The 21,222-nt window shown below is 35.4% G+C and overlaps 1 protein-coding gene across 1 annotated transcript; it reads left to right on the top strand.

Annotated features, from left to right (window-relative positions):
• The first annotated feature begins 13,718 nt into the window (after nt 1-13,718).
• Nucleotides 13,719-15,238, top strand: LOC150110168 (high mobility group protein 20A-like). Its single transcript, XM_090391817.1, has one exon. It carries the CDS (start codon nt 13,888-13,890, stop codon nt 14,839-14,841), a length of 954 nt encoding a protein of 317 aa, XP_090247943.1. The 5' UTR covers nt 13,719-13,887; the 3' UTR covers nt 14,842-15,238.
• Nucleotides 15,239-21,222: the final 5,984 nt, after the last annotated feature.

Consider the following 21,222-nt stretch of genomic DNA (forward strand, 5'->3'; position numbering starts at 1 on the left):
TACAAACGCCACTTAAGCTACACAGGCTCTATATTAAAAACTTGTCTACATTATATATAAAAACTTGCTTATCTCGTCAGTTCACACAACATGCTCAAAGCAGATGAAACTCAGAAAACAAAAACAGCAACTCACGACAAATGACGACGTTCAATTGGATTGGTTGACACAATAACCAATCACAGCCTCTAGGTGCTATTCTCTCGAAGCTCACCCTGCGTAGATTTCTGAGCAGTTTAAAACTAGTAGAATGCTAAGAATTTGACCAACTGCGCCATCTGTACATCTTTTCAAACAGCTCAAAGGTGAATGTATTTTGAACGCACACCCTGGCTCTGAACACGAATGTGATGCAATGTTTATGAAGAGAAAAGTGTCCTCTTCATAAAACTTTACTTTACTTTTAGGAATGATGTGACGTCTAGAAACAACTAAGGGAGTCCTTAACGGAAATAATGGGGAAAAATATGATATTGGTGATATTGCTATAAGGTAGATGAGTACTACACACCTAGCACATTCTGAATAAATGTATATCTACCAAATAGCAATATCACCGATATCATATTTTTTAATATATATCTGATATATATGAGGAAAAGAAATCTATTTGCTTTTTTATTCCTGTATAGGTAGTAGGCGAGGCGTTTTAGCCCTATCTAACTTTTTGGAGACTGAGCGGGCAGTTCAATCTCCACTGGTAGCCAATCAGAGATTGCTGTCCCAAGACTATCACTAATTAAGTAGCCCACAGTAAAGATGCGGCTCGACAAGTGTCGCCATCTCGTGGTCCCCAACCCTAACACAATATTTTTTAATGTCTGAAAGAGTGTGGGTTCTACGGTCGATTTTCTTGAGTTTACGAGAAGAAAAAACCAAGTTTCTGGGAGAAAAAAACCGTTTGTCCGTACCAGAGATCGGCTAACTCTGGAACCGGTCGACAACAAGCTTAGTAAAAGTTCCTCTAATCGACGATTAGACTTGAACTCAAAGTCTATCTTCAACTGGTTTAGTCCTGGGGGGGGGGGAGTGCAAACACAACTTCCACTGAGCTACACCTCTTATTTAACATATCTATAATTTATATATAAATAAAAATATCTTTTCTCGACTCTCAATATTCGTCGTCGTCGTCGTCTGAGCAATTCAGATATAGGCTATTTATGTCCTGTTCCTGCTCTGCAGATGAAGTTGGTCTTTCCATCTGAGTCTTTGATGTCCGCAGTCTCTTCTTCTAGTTTGTGAATTCCATTGTTATTCATCCTTTCTATGCGATGTAGTGAATTTTGCTGATATTCTTCTATTTCTTCTTCGACGTTTTTTGTATTTAATCGTTCTCTTATTTCTGTGTTTTTCTTTTTATCTAATCTGGTGAGTCCTATCGGAGGTCTTAGAAACTTCATCTGTGCTGCTTGCAATATTTTTCTGTTTCTTTGATTTATAATCCAAGTTTCACTTCCAAATCTGAGAAAAATTTAGAGGCATATTATGTAATCTTAATTGAGTTTCTTTAGTCATTTGTTTTCCAAATTTTCTTTTAATTATGCCATTCATTCTATTGTAAATTTGTAGTCTTGCTTCCAAATGTGAATCAGTATTATATTGCGAGATTATATTTCCTAAGTATTTGAATTGTGTAACTTGTTTTATTTTTTAATTTTTAAGCATAATGTTGACATTTTGAATGGCATTTCCACACATTGCATAGCTTTTGTTTTTGTTTCAGATATTTTCATTTAAATTTTTTTGCTATTTCATTTAGATGGTTAGTTACAAATTGGAGTTTATCTTCTGAATTTGAAATTAGTACTTCATCATCTGCTTAAAGTATTGTATTTAGCCGTTTATTATTTGCTAGTTTAATTCCACCTTGGACAGTTGTTCTCCATTCTTTTAGGATTCTGTTTATATAAATATTGAATAGGACTGGGGATAAGCCACAACCTTTCTCACTCCTTTATTTATAGTTATAGGTTCTGATAATGTTCCATCTACAAATTTGATGAAAAGTTTCGTTTCTCAGTATAGGCATTTTATTGCTTTAATTAATTTAGGAGGTATTTTATCATCTTGTAATATTTTCCAGAGTAGATTTCTGTTCAAGTTATCATACGTGCCTTTTTGTAGTCAATAAATAGAAAAAAAGTGAAAGAGGCATCTGTGCATCCTCTCCCTCTTCTAAAAATATTTCTATATATTTAATTAGTCTGTTCTTTAAGATGTTTGCATATAGTTTAGATGCTGTTATTAAGAAAGTAATGCCTCTGTAATTTCCACATTTGTCCTTGGGACCTTTTTTGTGAATATTTATTACTACTCCCGTTTCCCATTCTTTTGCAATCTTTTGATATTTCCAGATATTATTGAAGAGTTCAAGTAGGTTTTCTTTTAAGCTATTATCTGTATATTTAAGGAGGTAAACGTATATTCCATCCAGGCCCTGGCTTTTTCTATTTCTTGAGTTTTAAATTATTTTTCTAATTCTTTCATTACTATTTCTTCTGCACTTTCCTGGATTTTGGTATCTTCAATTTTGTGAGTTTTGTCATTGTTTTGTATTTCTTGTTTTTTATTCCACAATATTTTATAGTGTTCTATCCAATCCTATTTGGAAATGAAATTATTTCTTAAATGGTCATTTCCTGCTGTTTGTAGTTGCCTGAAAATTTTAAACCCTGTTCTTTGTGGTCCAGTGATATCCTGTTCTAATGATTTAACATATTTACTGCAATATTCTCTGCATATACTTATGGAAAGCTTTTTGACTTCAGCCCATAATTTCTTATATTGTATATAGTCAGCAGCGTTTTTACTTTGCATATGGATTTTAAAGGCTTCTTTTCTCCTTTCAGAAAATTCCTTTCATCAGACTATCAATATTATAGTTTATTAAACAGGATATTTACATATGTACGATTAAAACATTATAATTTCATTTTTAGCGCTACAAAAATTCGGTATATTGACTGAGTACGCGAGAACATTAATTCTGTTCTGAACTTTTTTGTTTGTTCGGGTGGCGTTTCTGCTGCCTTCCTCGAAACTTGTCCTGAGTTTATTTAAGGAGCTGAGCTGATTTAATTGTTTATATGTATGTGCGCACGCACGCACGCACGCGCGCACGCACACACACACACACACACACACACACACACACACACACACACACACACACACACACACACACACACACACACACACACACACACACACACACACACACATATATTCATATTTATATGTACTGACTATAACCGAGACTAGAATACCAATTAAATTTATTCAAAACGCAACATGTTTCATCGGATTGTCCGACTTCTTCAGGTAGGTGTGGGAACATAGAAAACAAGTAAACACTATAAGAAACATCGTATCACTATAAACCGACTATTATAAAATCAGTTAGCTTTGAACTGTAGCTACTGTCCGTGTTGAAGTTCTATTGTTAAATAGCTGCGTGCGTCTGATTTCACAAGTGTGCCAATATCGGATAGCAGAGCTGAAAGAGTCCGGTAGATTATAGTTGAGGTTATTATTTATGTGATGAGGGTCAATAACAATTTCCTTAGACTCGACTATGCGGCGCTCCACCTCGTCACGGCATATATGAAGGTTTGAGGTTGTTGTCCAGTTTATCTCATGTTCACGGCCTTCATCATTTGTGTTTACTGAAAACAGTACATGGCTTGACAGGGCACTTGCTCTAGTTCTTTTGTAGGCAATGTCCCTCTGGTGTTCTTCCAGACGTACGAGGATGGATTTTTTTGGCCATAGTATTGCTTCCCACAGTCAAGTGTGATTTTGTACACTCCTGGGAATTGTAGATGGTTGTGAGCTTGTTTGTATTTGCTTAAAATCGTCTTAGTTTGGGAAGAGTAGAGAAACAGGTTTTTATGCTGAACTTTCTTAAAATTCTTCTTAGTTTCGTGGAGAGCGAGCTGATATATGGTAAGGAGATATAACCTTTGGGATTGTCTTGTGTTTCTGAGTTGTTTTGATGGCGATGGTATAGATGCTTATTAATAGTTTTAGACGAGTAGCCATTACTTGTGAAGCTTCTTTGTAGATGTAGTTCATTTTTTAGATCATCATCTGACAGTATAGATCTAGCACGATGTGCTAGGGTTGAGATGATACCCACTTTCTGTGCAGAATAGTGATGTGAGGACGCATGCAGGTTTCTATCTGTGTGTGTGTGTGTGTGTGTGTGTGTGTGTGTGTGTGTGTGTGTGTGTGTGTGTGTGTGTGTGTGTGTGTGTGTGTGTGTGTGTGTGTGTGTGTGTGTGTGTGTGTGTGTGTGTGTGTGTGTGTGTGTGTGTGTGTGTGTGTGTGTGTGTAGATTTTCTAAAGATGGATATTTTAATAGAATCAGATGACTTAGTAAGTCTTACGTCCAAGAAGGGAGGATATCCATTTTCTTCAAGCTCCAATTGTTAATTTGATATCTTGGTGGAAGTTGTTTAAATGATTTGAAAAAGATTGCAGGTTATCGGTGCCATGTTCCCAGATAAGAAATATGTCATCTACAAATCTTAGCCAAATTTTTGGTTTAAGAGTAGCTGAGGAGATTGCCTTTTGTTCGAAATCTTCAAAAAAGATGTTAGCTAATATAGGAGACAGGGGGCTTCCCATTGCCAATTCTTTATTTTGTTTATAGATTTTCTTCTCATATTGAAAGAAGCCGGAGTGAACGCAAAGTTATAGCATGGAAAACATCTTTTTGAAATCTTGTTCTTTAAAATATCGAGAACCTCTTGAATTGGTACGTTTGTAAAGAGAGCCACGACGTCAAAGGTCACCGTGATATCTGAAGACTGGAGTTTGAAATTTTTGATTTTCGAGACGAAATCTGTTGAGTTTTTTATATATGAAGAAGAATTTCTAGTAAAACCTTTTAAGGATGAAGCCAGAAACTTAGATAAGCTGTAGGTAGGTGAGTCAATACTATCTACTATTGGTGTCAGTGGGTAGTTTTCCTTTTGCATCTATGGAAGCCCATATAACCTTGGGATGAGTGGATGTAAAGAGCGAGCTGCAAGGCATATGCTTCGTGGAAGTTCTGTCGCTTTTTGTAAGAGGTTGTTTGTTTTGTTATGTATCTCCCTCGTTGGATCTCTCTCAATTTCCAAGTATGTATGTGACTCTAATAATTCCAAGATTTTTTCATGATAATCTGTTTTATTTAGCACTACAGTTTTGGGCCATAGTATTGTGGGAAGCAATACTATGGCCAAACTGAAAAATCCATCCTCATACATCTAGAAGAACACCAAAGAGACATTGCCTACAAAAGAATTACAGCAAGTGCCCTGTGAAGCCATGTACTGTTTTCAGTAAACACAAATGATGAAGGCCGTGAACATGAGATAAACTGGACAACAACCTCAAACCTTCATATATGCCGTGACGAGGTGGAGCGACGCATGGTCGAGTCTAAGGAAATTGTTATGGACCCTCATCACATAAATAATAACCTCAGCTATAATCTACCGGACCCTTTCAGCTCTGCTATCCGATATTGGCACACTTGTGAAATCAGACGCACGCAGCTATTTAACAATAGAACTTCAACACGGACAGTAGCTACAGTTCAAAGCTAACTGATTTTATAATAGTCGTTTTATAGTGATACGATGTTTCTTATAGTGTTTACTTGCTTTCTATGTTCCCACGCCTGAAGAAGTCGGACAATCCGATGAACATGTTTCATCGGATTGTCCGACTTCTTCAGGCGTAGGAACATAGAAAGCCAATAAACACTATAAGAAACATCATATCACTAAACAAACGACTATTATAAAATTCAATTAGTTTATATATTTATATTTACTGACTATAACCGAGACTAGAATAACAATTAAATTTATTCAAAACGCAACATGTTTCATCGGATTGTCCGACTTCTTCAGGCGTGGGAACATAGAAAGCCAATAAACACTATAAGAAACATCGTATCACTATACAAACGACTATTATAAAATTCAATTAGTTTTGAACTGTAGCTACAGTCCGTGTTGAAGTTCTATTGTTAAGCAGCTGCGTGCGTCTGATTTCACGCGTGTGCCAATATCGGATAGCAGAGCTGAAATAATCCGGCAGATTATAGCTGAGGTTATTATTTATGTGGTGAGGGTCCATAACAATTTCTTTAGACTCGACTATGCGGCGCTCTACCTCGTCACGGCATATATGAAGGTTTGAGGTTGTTGTCCAGTTTATCTCATGTTCACGGCCTTCATCATTTGTGTTTACTGAAAACAGTACATGGCTTGACAGGGCACTTGCTCTAGTTCTTTTAGGCAATGTCCCTCTGGTGTTCTTCCAGACGTAGGAGGATGGATTTTTCAGTTTGGCCATAGTTTGCGAAGCGCATAGCCTAGTGGCTATGCGCTTCGCAACCATATATGCCTGGGGAAGGAGTGTCCTAGGTTCGATTCCCGTCGGTGACGTAAGGAGCTGAAGGATCTTCCTCAGCCATAGCCAAGTTAGTCAGTCTTGGGCATGGACAGCAGGGTTTTTTCCCCAGTTTATTCTGGAGTTTTTCATCCCGCAATGCAAGCAAACTGGCCATGAGAACTCAACACTACAAGCCATAGGATACACCGGGGCATAAGGCTGACCACCTTATCTTGTAAACGGAGTGAGGTCCGATGATCAATGGACCCTCGACACCGCAAGGTAAAAGAGGGTATAAGGAAGATGAGATGAGATAACTGCGCATATTTTTCTGGTTAGCGTCTTGAAATGATTACACATGCCCACCGACAAGTGCTGCATGTGCGCACTTGAACATTTTTTAAGAGCGTGGTGGACATGGCGTGTTTGAGTCCTTCTATTAGTCTTTGAGAGGAATTGGTTATGTTTTTTTTTCTTTTTTGTCATCTATAGTAATTTTGATGTTGCTATAATATCCATATACTGAGCCGTTTCAGCTGTCTGTAGTGCTACAGGTTTTTCTTATCGAATTTCAGTTTTGATCATGTCACCTATATAAAAGCTCCAGGTGGATTTTTCGTGCAGATTATTATACTGAAATGTTATGTAGTTTGTTGACTGTATTCATGCTATCTGATATGTTCTGGTTTTTCTTCAGATTGGACTGAAGTACTGCTTTAGCATGATTGTGTTGTGGAATAAGTGTTTTACCTTAAATATTTTGTATTCTGTCATTGCGACCCGTATGAGTAAGGGATTTTCTGTTTGTACCTAGAATATCAGTTTTACCATTTTGTTTAGCAACGATTGTAATCTCTTAAGTTTGTAGTATAGGTATGACATAATTACCTTGCTAAAAATGTTTTCACATAATGCCTAATAATTTACTATATGTATGTCGGAGCAATGTCTTTTAATCGGTATAATTTGCTTGGTATTATCCGAAGTTTGTTGTGAAGGTGTATATTGGTTATTTCAACTTAGATCGGCATTGAAATTAAGTCCAAGATAATGTACTATTTTCATTTGTGTGATAGCTGTGGTTTTAGGATCAGTACTTTGCATATAGGAAGATGGATGTCAGATATTTAGATTTTACGGGTTGGGTCTGGAGGGTTTTAGTTATTAACTTGTTTTTTGCAGGTTAATATATATATATATATATATATAATTAGTCTGACTAACTGGCTTACTCTAAACGACACACACATAATATATATGCCGTTTTCAATAAGCCAATTGGTCAGATTGATTGCATGTTGCAAATTTGTGTAAGATGTGTTTGTGTCGTTGTAAATGGACAACATAGCTGTGTCGTTTGCATATTGTTAGATACTGCCCTTTGTGTACGCTGATCCTATACATGCAACGTGCTTTTTGTTTTCCTTATATGATTTGAACAACTGGAATAGACGTCCTGCGATTCCGATAGTGTTAGGTTATTCCACAAGTTTTGTGTGTTAGTGTGTCAGACGTTTTTTAGGTGAGTAAATACAGCAAATACCATTCTGTTTTTATCTAACGCAGCGTTTATTAGGTCTGCATTTAACGATGATGATGATGATAATAATAATAAATCTGACCATATCACGATAGTGCACTGATGTGTGTACTATGTACTAATAAGTTTTTCCCAACTAGAAGATTTTAGGTAAATTCCACTCCCAAGATTACATGCGCATAATGGATCTAATCGGTCACAATATAATGAACCCTGATGTGAGAATTAAAAGCCACAGAATGATCTCATTTTGCTTTGCTGTCATTAGTCAACTTACAAGGAGGGTGACCATTCAGCAAAAATATTTAGTACCAACTTATGCAGGAAAAAGGTACTAGATCTGAAAAAATAGTACTAAATGTTTATTTGCTTTCGTTTCATTCACTCTATTTAAAGCATTTTACGATATTACTATCTTATTATTCATAGATGAACTCAATGTAAAACCGCAAAATTAACACATGTGCGACATGTGTTAATTTAACGGTTTTACAAAAAAAAGAGAGTCAAAACTCACCTCACTGTAGTCATCTATGAGTCCAAGAGCTGCAGTTGTCAACCATCATAACAGAAGTCCCAATTATAACTCTTGCACTTAACATGTGTATTAATTTACCATATAATTTTTATTCTTCTTATTATTATTACGTAACACCTCCAGGGAGTCCAGCAACTCATCGACGGTGGACACCTACTCTACAACTCTCATTTTAGTGTTTAAAATAATGTAACATTAAATTTTCAGTTATTTAATATGCTATTTACATATATACGGGGGGGTTCCCCACTCACAAGAAAAATACTGAAGGATTTATCCATTATTTTTAACAGATTTTGCTAAATTAATTAACTCTTTAGAAATAGTAAGATCTGTAGCTGAAGAATGTTTCAATTTTCATTTTGTCAAAATTTTAAATGACTGTAATATATTTTATAATTTTGATCGGACCAAATTGTATAATCTATCTTTTAAAATTCCAATATATTCTAATGTTTTTTTATGGAATAGGAAGTATGGGGGGATTAAGAATGACAAAGTATGAGAATGACAGAAGTGAATATGTGCATGGAATAAATAGTGCAGAAATAGATACACACATATTGCTGAGTGATATACTAAGAATGTGAGAGAGGTTCAGGAACAAAAACAAGCATCAGTGGGAGTAAACGATGTCAAGTTAAGAAGAAGCAATTGTGCTGTATGGGAATCCTATAATTAAGGGTGTGAAGGATGGTAGAGTAATTAAAGCGTGTTGTCCAGGGTCAAAGATTAAGGATATAACTGGGGCTGTGAAATTGCAGAAAGATAGAGTGAGTGAGATTATTGCAGTTATAGGGACGAATGATCTACGTAGCGAAAGATTTTCTGTAAGACGGGATTTGAAGGATTTAAATAGCAATGAATGCAAAGAGTGAGAGTGGAAAGATCATGAGTGTGCTACCACGATTTGATTGTGATGAAATGAACAGAAGAGCAATTATAGTAAATGGAATCGTGTCAAGATTGTGTAAAAGGTTTTGCAAAGAAATTAAACTGAATATTCATTTTATGAATGTCTGGGATGAGTTTGATAAATGAAAGGAGTATTTTAAGAGAGATGGTTTGCACTTAAATGGATTAGGAGCTTGGCATTTAGAACATTTATTGATAAAGGACAGAGAAAAGGGTCATAAACAGGGATATGGGATTTGCTAGGGAGGCAGGTGATAGAGTCAGCTGTAAATAGTACTAAGGTCATTAATCGCTGTGAAATTGGATTAGTTGTTCGCAGAATGTTAACAGTATACAGAGTGGGGTAATTCGCACACAGGGAGATTATGGGAGGAAGGGAGTATTGCAGTTTATGTATACTAATGCTCGAAGTATTAGGAATAAGTGTGAAGAATTTTTGTCATTACTTAGTACAACATGGCCAAAAATTATAGGAATTAGCGGAACTTGGTTAACCAAGAATGATATAGTTATTGGGATTGAATGCAAGGGGTACAGTGTTTTCAGGCAGGACAGAGATGACAGAATGGAGGGAGGGGTTATATTAATGATAGACGAAACATTAAAGCCAAAAAAGATAGCAGTACCTCACTGTGACAGGTATATGTAGAGGGCAGTTCATTAGAGGCTGTTTGGTGTGAGATAGAGATTAACAAGGCGAAATATGTAATTGGTTGTTGCTATAATCCAAGCGGAATAAGGGAGAATGTAGATAGCATGTATTGGCAAATTAGCACGATGAGTGAAGATCAAGTAATTATTATGGGAGATTTTAACTTTGGGGACATAGACTGGGGGAAGGAATGGTCACAAGGAACAAAGGAAATGAAGTTTATACAGTGGTTAACAGATAATTACCTGAGACAGCATGTGATGGAAGGGACAAGAGATTCTAGAGTGTTAGATCTGGTCATAACATCGGAGAACATATCATTAAGTAATTTAGTTTCAATGTCACCACTTGGGGAAAGCGATCATGTGGTCTTGACCTGGGAGATTGACAGACGTGCTGAATATTCTATTAAGAATGGGTATATGTGGAATTACAAGGCTGCTGATTATGGCAAGCTGAGAAGTCAGCTTTCAGCTGTACTATGGCATGAGAATTTCAAGGGGAGAGATGTTGATGGTGCGTGGGAGATTCTCAAGGAATATTTGAAGAAAGCTGTATCAGACTGTATTCCCAGAGTCAGAAGGAGAAATCAAGTAGGAGTAAAACGGATGAATAATACTATTAAACAGGAGTTGCAGATAAATTAAAGGTTGTGGAGGACGTATAAAGAAAAAGGTGATGAGCGTTCCAACGAGCAATATAAGGTACAGGCAAAGAGAGTAACCTGTATGGTAAGGAAAGCCAAAGCTAATTATGAGAGAAAGCTAGCTGATGAATCTAAAAGAAACCCTAAAGAGTTCTTTCGCTATGTGGCTAGTAAAAGGAAGAATATCCACGGAAAGAGTACTTTAAAAAGTGTTGATGGTAGGGAAATTACTGAAGCTAATCAAATAGTTGAGTTGCTTAGTAATCATTTCGCAAAAGTGTACCATCTTCGTAGTGATAGTGCAGTGTCAGATGTGCCATTGACTGATAAGAGTATAGAGATAGATGAAATTGAGGTGCTTAATATATTAAAGAACCTTAATGCTAACACTGCCATTGGGTTAGATGGCATATCGGCCCATGTGTTACGAGAATGTGCAAGAGAATTAGCAACTCCTCTAACCAGAATGTTTAATTTAAGCCTCAGTTCTGGTAAAGTGCCAATAGAGTGGAAAAAGAGGAAAATAGTTCCATTGCACAAAGGAGGCTCTAAGACTGAGGTTGCAAATTATAGACCAATCAATATATCTGGAGTGGTGGTTAAGATTTTGGAGAAATTGGTTAAAATTAGAATTCAGGACTGGGTGGACAGCAATATGATACTTTATAAGGGGCAACATGGTTTTGTGAAGGGTAGGTCTTGTCTAAGTAATTTGCTTACTTTCTATAATAAAGTAACAGTGGAGTTGGATAAAGGAAATCCTTACTCAGTGATACTGCTTGACTTTGCAAAGGCTTTTGACAGGATTCCACATGGAACTCTGTTACATAAATTAGAGCAAATGGGGTTGAATCCGAAGATGGTGATTTGGATTAAAGGATGGCTGGTGGACAGATATCAAAGAGTGGTTTACGGAGGAGCTGAGGCCAGGAAAAGGCAAGTGACTAGTGGTGTTCCTCAGGGCTCAGTTCTTGGTCCTCTATTGTTTAATTTGTACATCAATGGTATTGGAAACACCTTGAATGGAAATATCCACTTGTTTGCTGATAATGCAAAATTGGGAAGAGCGATAATCAATTCAAATGATGTGGATATTTTACAGGATGTCTTAAATAGGCTGACGGTATGGACCGATGTAAATGGCTGTCAGTTCAACGTGGCTAAGTGTAAGGTGATGCACTTCGGGAGGATGACATCGCATGCTGTTTACTATATTAACGGAACTGAACTGCAGGAAGTTGATGAGACAAGAGACTTGGGAGTTATTGTGGACAGAGAACTTAAGTTTAAAGGGTATATTGCAAAGATTGCCAAAACATCACATCAAATTATATGGTTGTTGAGGAACACACTAACAAGCAGGGGATAGTTATTGTTCCACTCTATACGGCATTAATAAGGCCGTATTTGGACTATTGTGCACAGATCTGGTCGCCAGGATTTCTTGGTGATGCGGAAGTGGTGGCGAGGATTCAGAGGCGGGTTACAAAGATTGTTGCAGGTCTGTGGGATGTTCCCTATGAGGATAGATTGATGATCTGTGGGCTCCAAAAACTAGCTGATAGACGTAGGAGAGGAGATATGATAGAGGTATTTAAATTGTTAAAGGGATTTTACAGGATTGATACTGTTGATATTCTTAAGACCAGTGCAGGATGTGAGAGAACGAGGGGCCATCCCTGGAGATTGTGTAAGAGTGTGGTTAACAAGGGTGTTAGGACTAGATTTTTTACTTAGAGGGTTGTGAATGGGTGGAATGCTTTGCCAGAGGGGGTTGTGAATGCTTCAACTGTGAATGAATTTAAGGAGAGATATGACAGGTCTTGTGTGAATAATGGTTAGTGCGTCAATGTGGGGTCTCCCGCGATAAGTCTTTTGACTCCATTGAGACACCGTTAAAATAATAATAATAATAATAATTCATCAAGGGAGTTTGTAGTTGATTTCTTATTTTATTCTTATTTATTGTCACTGCTGAAAATATTCTTTCAATTGCTGCTGATGAATGAGGGAGGCAAGTACAGCTTTAACTAATGTTGTTAAATTGGAAAACATTTGTTCTCCTACAGCATTTTTCATTTCAAAAGCTTTATTTTTAAAAAAAAAACATGAATTCTTGACCTTTTTTCCAATGCTTCTACAGTATTCAATAATTGCCGTTCTCTAATATACATTATATGCATTTTCTATGTCTAAAAACTGACCACTGTCGGCTGGATTTATCTTTTTAATGAGGTCCAATTACGCTGTGCATCAATAAAAGTGGTTACTCATATTAAAATATTTCATTTTTCCACTTGTTTTCATTGCAGTAATGATATTATAAAACGGGGGAAGAATGTGAATAGCGGAGAATATATTTTCATTGGCTAATGCCAGTCGGATTGCGTGAGTATGGGATCGGGGGAGAGCAGGGCCGGCCATATCGGGGATGCAGTAGGCGCAATGCACCCGGCTCCACGATCGAGTCTGCACAGTCGGTACAGATTTGCGGAAACGTGTTATATTTCGAATGTTTTTTTTTTTTTTTTTTTGATTGCAAATGATTTTGGCAGGTAAGAGGTTTTACAATACGTTTATTTCGAATCCTTTAATTTTTACCTTTGAAAAATATTTTAGGGTCCCAAAAGGTTTCTTGCACACCCGGTCCCCTTTATAGAGAAGGCCGATCCTGGGGGGGGGGTGAAGAGAAGGTCAGCGAACAGTGATAAGGGGGGGGGGGGAAAGAGAAGTCATGCTTGTGTCACTGAATGTGACATACAGGGAGGTGGGAGAAGAGAAAATATTTAACTCCTATGTCTAACTCTCATATTGTTATTTTAATTATTATTATTATTCGGAAGGAAGAAAGTACTAGATCTGATGGTGAACGTACTAGAACACTTAAAATTTATAAAGAGTACTAGATCTAGTACGAAAGTACGGGATGTAGTCACCCTGCTTACAATCATAAGGATAACTTTATTTTTATTCCAAATATAAAGCAGGTGACGTAAACTAGATGGCGCGTTGGACGCACATTTCTGATTTTGGTATGTTTATACAAGCTTTGATGAGAAGTTATCGTTGATGTATTGTCCAAAGTTGTAATTGTTTTTACTGTGTCTGTTATGTAATTACAAATAATGAATGCGGCTTTAGCCTCAAAGTAGTGAACATAGCACTCAGCTAGTTAGACTTATCCAGTTAAAAACTTTACCATGCAAAACGAAAGTCAGCCGGTTGGCAATGGTGAGGATACTTCTCAACTGGTTATGACTGCTATGCAGCCACCAGATATGGGCCAACAGATCGATAATAATCATGTGCAAGATGGTGAAGCTCATGTTAACGAAAAGCGACGAGGGGGCTGGCCGAAAGGGAAGAAGAGAAAGCGGGGACCTCGGGACATGAATGCGCCCAAACAACCATTAACAGGATACGTCCGGTTTTTAAATGAAAATCGTGAAAAGGTACGAGCTGATCACCCCAATGCTACTTTTTCTGAAGTGACTAAGCTGTTGGCAGTCGAATGGAGCAAACTGCAAGTTCAGGAAAAACAGCGATATCTAGATGAAGCTGAAAAAGATAAAGAACGCTATATGAAAGAATTGGAACAGTATCAGCAAACAGAAGCATACAAGATTTTTACCAAAAAACAATTAGAAAAGAAACGAAAAGATATTGATGATCCAGATGGATCATTCTTCAACAGCGGAGGACTGGAAATGATGAATGAAGAAGGGATGCGAGAGGATGATGTACCGGGATTTGATATACCAATTTTCACGGAGGAATTTCTTGATCACAATAAAGCACGGGAAGCTGAGCTCAGACAGTTGCGCAAATCTAATACAGAATATGAAGAACAGAATGCAATTTTAACAAAACACATTGAGAACATGAGAGCTGCTATAGAAAAGCTTGAAGTAGAAACGGTTCAGCAGCGCAACAATAACATGGCTCTTCAACAACATTTGGATAATCTGAGAGCTACCCTCACAGCTAGTTTTGCAGCTGTTCCATTACCAAATACCAGTGAAGTACCAACAACGGACACTATAGACGCATATATGGCAAGATTACATGGCATAATTTTGGATTCGCCCCAGGAAAATGAAGCACTTATTTCAACTGTAAGAGAAATTGTCAGCAGATTAAACTATCAGGGATAATTTGTCATTTCATCACCATCATTATTATTACCACCATTCTACATTCTGACATGATATGAATTATACATTATAATATATATATATATATACATTATAATATATCTATATATCTATATATATATATATATATATATATATATATATAATCATTATTTATTGATATTTAAACATATCATGAAATTTGATAAAAACATTCATGTGAAAAAGTGATACAATAATAAGATTTTCTGTTTTCTTTGTAGATTGTAGACTGTTAATATCTGTGTTGGCTGAGCAAATGTATTAATTATTGCAAAATTAAACCTGGACTTGGAAAATTAAATGTATAAGTGAATTAGTTTGAAATTACTATGTCACAGGTGTGAATGTGCATTTAATAAAAATATATTTAGTTTTTTGGCCATGGTATTTATAAGCAGTAACAACCCAGATACTTTTTCAAACTAACTTTTGAGTATATTATGCTACGTATCCCTAATTGGTTTCTCTTTTGAATGTGACCTATAGAACATTCAAATACTTTTTTTTACCTAATACAAATTATCATTATAAACTAATTTTTGATGGCAAATAATAACAAAGAAACTTGGACTAGATAAAAACAAATATTTAGAATACTCTTGGTTTATCATATCATTCTTTAGTTTATTTCATTTATATTATTTAAGAAATATGTGGCTTCTACATGAGCATTGCATGTAATCAATAGAATTTAAATCAAATAGTGTATATTATTTACTTACTATAATTAATATGTATACTAAATAAAACTTCTTTTTTTTTTTTAATAGTCAAGTGTTGTCACAAAATGATTGTATTGTTCAAAAATAGAAATGAAATTTTGGAAATTCTCATTATTTGATAGTTGTGTTGTCATAAACATTACAGACTATTTCAAAACTACAACATTGTATATAAGCATTATATTGTAATAGTGTGGTACACTTTAGCTTGGTTTAAGGTGATAACTATCAACTCAGAGTAAGCTTGAATGAAAGAAGGAAAATCCTGATTACAGTTGTTCCAAATGCTTGAAGTTGAATAAACTCATTAATATTTATTATAAGGTTTAATAGAATAAAAACATCACAAATAAATAATTAAACACACATTTGATCAATATATGTTTGGTCTCAGTGACTGAGACAAAACATAAATTGATCAAATATTAGACTTTTAAAACACACACAAAATTGCACAAAACAATAAGTGAAACAGATTGGACTAAAAGCCTAAAGTCCTCTGAGGGCTACCCTCTATGGGTGCTATTGGGTGGGAAGCCTAAGAATTGAGTTTCCCAAATGTTGGGGAGTTTAATACAACCATATTTATTAAGATTAGGTTGTTTTTTAAAATCTGCTGCTGATTCTAAAAAAAGTCTTTCAAATGCTGTGGTGAAGCATAGTAGTTTTTTTTTTTTTTTTCATTTGATTCTATGCAAGGTATCCAAGGCATTGTCAGCTCGACCTGTCCGACCATACTTATGAAAGTTCTTCTAATGGATGTTTACAGATCTTCCAGTTTGACCATAATATGATAAGTTGTCTGTGAACCCTGTGAACACCTGGAACAGAGAGAGAGGAGGTAGAGGATCCTTGGGGAAGTGGATGGTGCAGCCAGCTTCAGATGAGGTTTGAATGCAGTGCAGAGATCTTTATATATATATATATATATATATAGAGTTTTGTATGTTTTTTTTTCCCAAGGTGCCCTAGATACAAGGGGAGTTATGAAGGTATTTCTATAGTCATCATGTTGAGAGAGATGTGAGGAGATTGATGTTTTTGGCATTGTAACTGTTTGACAAGAAGATCTGGCAAAAAAACACTTGAAATTTATTAAAAATGTTTTCTCTCCTGATATCATTGATATTTTTTTTTTATCTGGTAGAAATTGTCTCCCACAAAAACAAAATCACATTTGATGTCCATAGATGCTGTATGGTCACTCCCATACCTCACCAAGGTTTTGGGAGTGAAGTCTTCTACTAGAATAAGTAGTAGGTTTGCAGATGCCCTTTCCACACAGAATTAGTATGACAATCACAAACATCCATCATGCCCATGGTGGGATTCAAACCCACAGCCTCTTGGTGGGAGAGTAGATATGCTAACCACTCAGCCAACCAGAAATTGTCCAATAATTATTAATGAATAATAAATTCTGTATCATTGAAAACAGGTGGAACAGTTACATTATATCATGATTTCTTTACCTACTGTCTGGCATCACAATAACCAAAGCAATATCAGTGGGTTCCATATTTTAGACGAAACACTTAATAATAAGTATTGCATCCCGGCAACAAACAAAAGCGCTTTTTTTTTTTTTTTAGCAAATCCGGTAGTCATGTATATGTTTTGCACTTCTAATAATTTTATGAGAAGATGTCTTAGCAGCTTTACACCCCTCATTCTCTCTCTCTCTCTCTCTCATCCTCTAAAATACTTAATACTTTTGTTTTATATATATATATATATATAGATAGATAGATATATAGATATAGATATATACAGATATATACAATAATCCCTCGATTAATGCACCATAATCCCCCGATTACTGCGTCATTTTTTTCAACACCCAAATTCGATTAGTGTGCCTATACACATCTTAAAAATAAATGTTACAGATTTTAAAAATTTTCTATCTATGCATTTTTTATGGCTAACTGTTTTAAAAAAAATCACTCACCAGAATGAAATAATTTAGTTACTGATTTAAAACATTTTACAAAGTTATTTTTAATGGCATACTACACTATTTCCATGTATGCTATGTATACTATGTTCCAAATTTTTATCGCCAAAATTTATGTCGTCTGCTAATTACATAGCATTTTCCTGATCATATCTCTTACCTCCTATGCAGTTATTTTCCTTACATTTTTTTATTTTTATTTTAAAGTATTTTCTTAACCTTTCATCATGAGTAAAAGAATTAGTGAGCAAAAAAGTGAAAGTGTGAAAATTATTCGAAAAGTAATCTGAACGGAAGAAAAACTTGAAATAATAAAGAAAGTGAACAAGGCAAGTCCAGAGCAAAGATAAGACAAGAACACAAAAATTGGTGAATCAACTATAAGAGCAATTTTAAGCAAAGCTGCTGAATATAAAGTATTATAGTGATTGAATTAGAGAGACTTCTTTGTACATGGATCAAAGATTATAACCAAAAATGGATCCTGCTAAGAACTGACCATATTAAATCAAAAGCATTAAGTCTCTTTGCAACCTTGGAAGAAATGGATATCAATGATGGAAAAGAAGAATTCCACATTAGTGCAGGGTGGTTTGAGAAATAGCTTACATAATATTCTAATCACAGGCAAAGCTGCAATTTATCCCGTGATTTGGAGAAAATTGTATGTATACGAAGGGAGTTATTGTGACCAACAAATATTTAATATCAATGAAACTGGCCTTTTTTTTTGGAAGCCAATGCCTTTCAAGACTTTTCTGGCTAAATCTCAGCCTGGTTATAAAGTCACAAAATCGAATGAAATTACTGATAGCAATACGCGATCCATTTGGAAGCACATTCTTCCACATTGTGCAAATGATTTTAGAGGCTTTCCTAATGAATCTAAGTTAATTAAATCCCATTCTGAGAAACTGGGTGATTCTGACCTGCTAAATTTAGATGCACAACGGGAAGATCCTGAAGAATATGAAGAAAATTTAATCACTGACAAGCCCAAAGAGATTTCACAGCAATAAATTTAAAATATTTTTCGTGCAACCAAAACTATTAAGTAGCAATGCTTAGAGCTTGGCCCTTGTTAAGAGAGAAGCAGGAAAATTTGCAGAAGAGGCAGTTGTATGAAAATAAGAAACAGAATGCCAGCCAGAATAATAGATTTATATTTTGAATATGTTTTATTGTCTTTCCATTTCATAGTTTTCCTTTAACTAGGAAACATATCCTAATTCTTTTATAAAAAAAGAAATTTGAGGAATGAATTATACTTTTTTCCATAGGTTATTATACTCGATTAGTGTGTTTTCGATTAATGTGTCTGTTTTAAAGAGCGCACTAATCGAGGGATTGCTGTATATATATATATATTTTTTTTTTGTAAGAACAGACCTACAAAAAAAATCCCTACAAAAGGAATCACAGATCACTTAGCTGATAAATGCGTATAAATAGTTATAGCATGTTATTTTCTACTTAAAATGATTTCCATTAAGATTATATCCATTAACCATAGATATAATCAGTGTTTGTTGCAACTGAGATTAACTGTTATACTTGTTAAATAAGCAGACTGGATGTGTAGTTTGTGAACATATATTGTTCTTAATTACAAACATATACAGGATGATATCCTGATGCATTATAGAAATGCCCTTTCAGCTGCGTTACCTCTCTGCTGGAAGTCACAATACTCTGAAATAGTATTTCCTATTATTGCTGATAATGTTATTGCCCAGGACAATGATGATGAGAAAGCAAGAGTTCATTCCTGGAAATTGTATAATGGTTGTAGGATTGAAGACAGGTTTTTTTTTTTTGTGTGTGTGTGTGTATATGGAGAATGTATGAAGTGCATTTTCAGAATGAGTAGTAAGTGTATCAGTGTTTAAAACAAGACATGATTGGTATTATAGTCTGTGAGGACTTTTTTGACCTGATCCTTTAAAGGGTCAAAAGCTGGATAACTGAAAACTCTACACATTACCTTTAAGGAATGAAGAAAACTGGATTTCTGACCTAATGTCCAATCCTCACCTTCATATGATTAACTCCCATTAGTAGATACCCAATGGATACTAGTGAGTAATAAGTATACACTGGAATGAGGATGAGCTGTCCACACGTTTTGGCAATTTGGGAGTTTGCCAACTAAATGGTATTCTGAATTGCCTTAAACCAGAAACAAACATGATGATACAGCATGATGAAATTTCATCCTGGCTGGGACACTCACCACTAAAAAAAGGCCCTTACTCTTTTCATTAGGGAACCAAGACAAACAGTGAAAAGTTAGCCATCGGCATAAGAAGTATCAACAGAAATGATAAATACGTGATGTAATTTTTCAGCACTAGTTATCAGGGAAAATTATTGGACACAAACTTATTTGTGCCTATGGTCCCATAGAATTCTCCTAAGGAAAAAGTGGAAAATTTTTCCGAGTCATTAGAGAAGGCAGCTGACATAAAATAAAAATAAAAAATGGAAAAGCAGGTCTTCATTGGATATTTTTCAGCAAGGTAGGAAATGGATCACAGGCATATTATAAATGTTTCATGAAAATCTGCAGAAAAGGAAAAAGCTAATAATAATTGTAAGGCCTGCTGTATTTCTATTTATGACATTGACAAATCATCCCAAGTAACATGTTTCAGCACTAAGATTTGCACAAATTCACATGTAGAAAAGACATAGCAAAAGTCTTATTAACAACGTTATTGTTGATAGTAATATTTTTACGCTTCAGGATAGAATAGCATACAGGGAATTTGAAATTCAAAGTGATCACTTAGTTTTTAGCAGGATAAAATGAATCATAAGGAAGAGAAAAACATGTAAGAAAGTTTAAAAAAATTAGTCAAGCAGCTTTTACAGGTGAATTGTAGATGCAAGTATACAAATATTTAAAAAAATGAAAGTTCAAAAAGACAAACAAAACCTTGGAGTCTGAGTGGCAAACTCTGAAGAAAACATTGATCGATTCAACTAGGAAAGGCATATGCTGAAGTTGTCTGTAAGAATAGAAAAATCACCATTTCATGGTGGATGAAAGAAGTTAAAAGTTAGAAGAAGAAAAAATTCAACAGTTTCTAGCAAGTTGGCAATTGCCCTAAGAAAATACAAAGAAAAATTTACGAGAGCTAAGCTATATATAAAAGTGACTTACCTAGCTAAACAAAAGCTGTGGGGACTTTGATAGGAACACAATATCAGGAAGGTGGCAGAATGTTCTGCAGGCTATTGAAAAAAAGCCTAGAAATGAAAGAGTAAAAGGAATCAGAGATGACAAAAGCGACATGAAAATTCAAAGATATTCTGGATAACTGGAGTGATTATTTGAAAGACTTAAAAATGAAACTACAGTTTTGTCACAAGCAGTAACAAAGTAGTAGTAGAAAATATTCAGTAGGTATGCCATTAGGAGTACATGTAAATACTTGAGATAGAAAACCCTATCAAGAGCTGCTGCTGATATCTGACCAACAAGATGCCCAAATATGGAGATCCAAAAGTGTTAGTGGGTACACTGCATAATTCAGAGGGCTGTCAGAAATTTAAGGCTCTCATATTTGCCATTTAAAAAAAAAAAATTCAACAATGTGAATTAAGTAGTGAGAAATATAGTATGAGAGAAGATAAGAAAGGTCTGTTGGAAGAAGCGAAAAAGAAATGTGAGAGAGT

The sequence above is a fragment of the Typopeltis vanoorti genome, chromosome 1 (assembly GCF_054136105.1).
Source record: "Typopeltis vanoorti isolate ZY-2024b chromosome 1, IOZ_Tvanoo_1.0, whole genome shotgun sequence".
NCBI classification, from domain to species: domain Eukaryota; kingdom Metazoa; phylum Arthropoda; class Arachnida; order Uropygi; family Thelyphonidae; genus Typopeltis; species Typopeltis vanoorti.

What these genes read in the sequence shown, in the direction of transcription:
- LOC150110168 (XM_090391817.1), top strand. Translation starts at nt 13,888, where the DNA reads ATGCAAAACGAAAGTCAGCCGGTTGGCAATGGTGAGGATACTTCTCAA.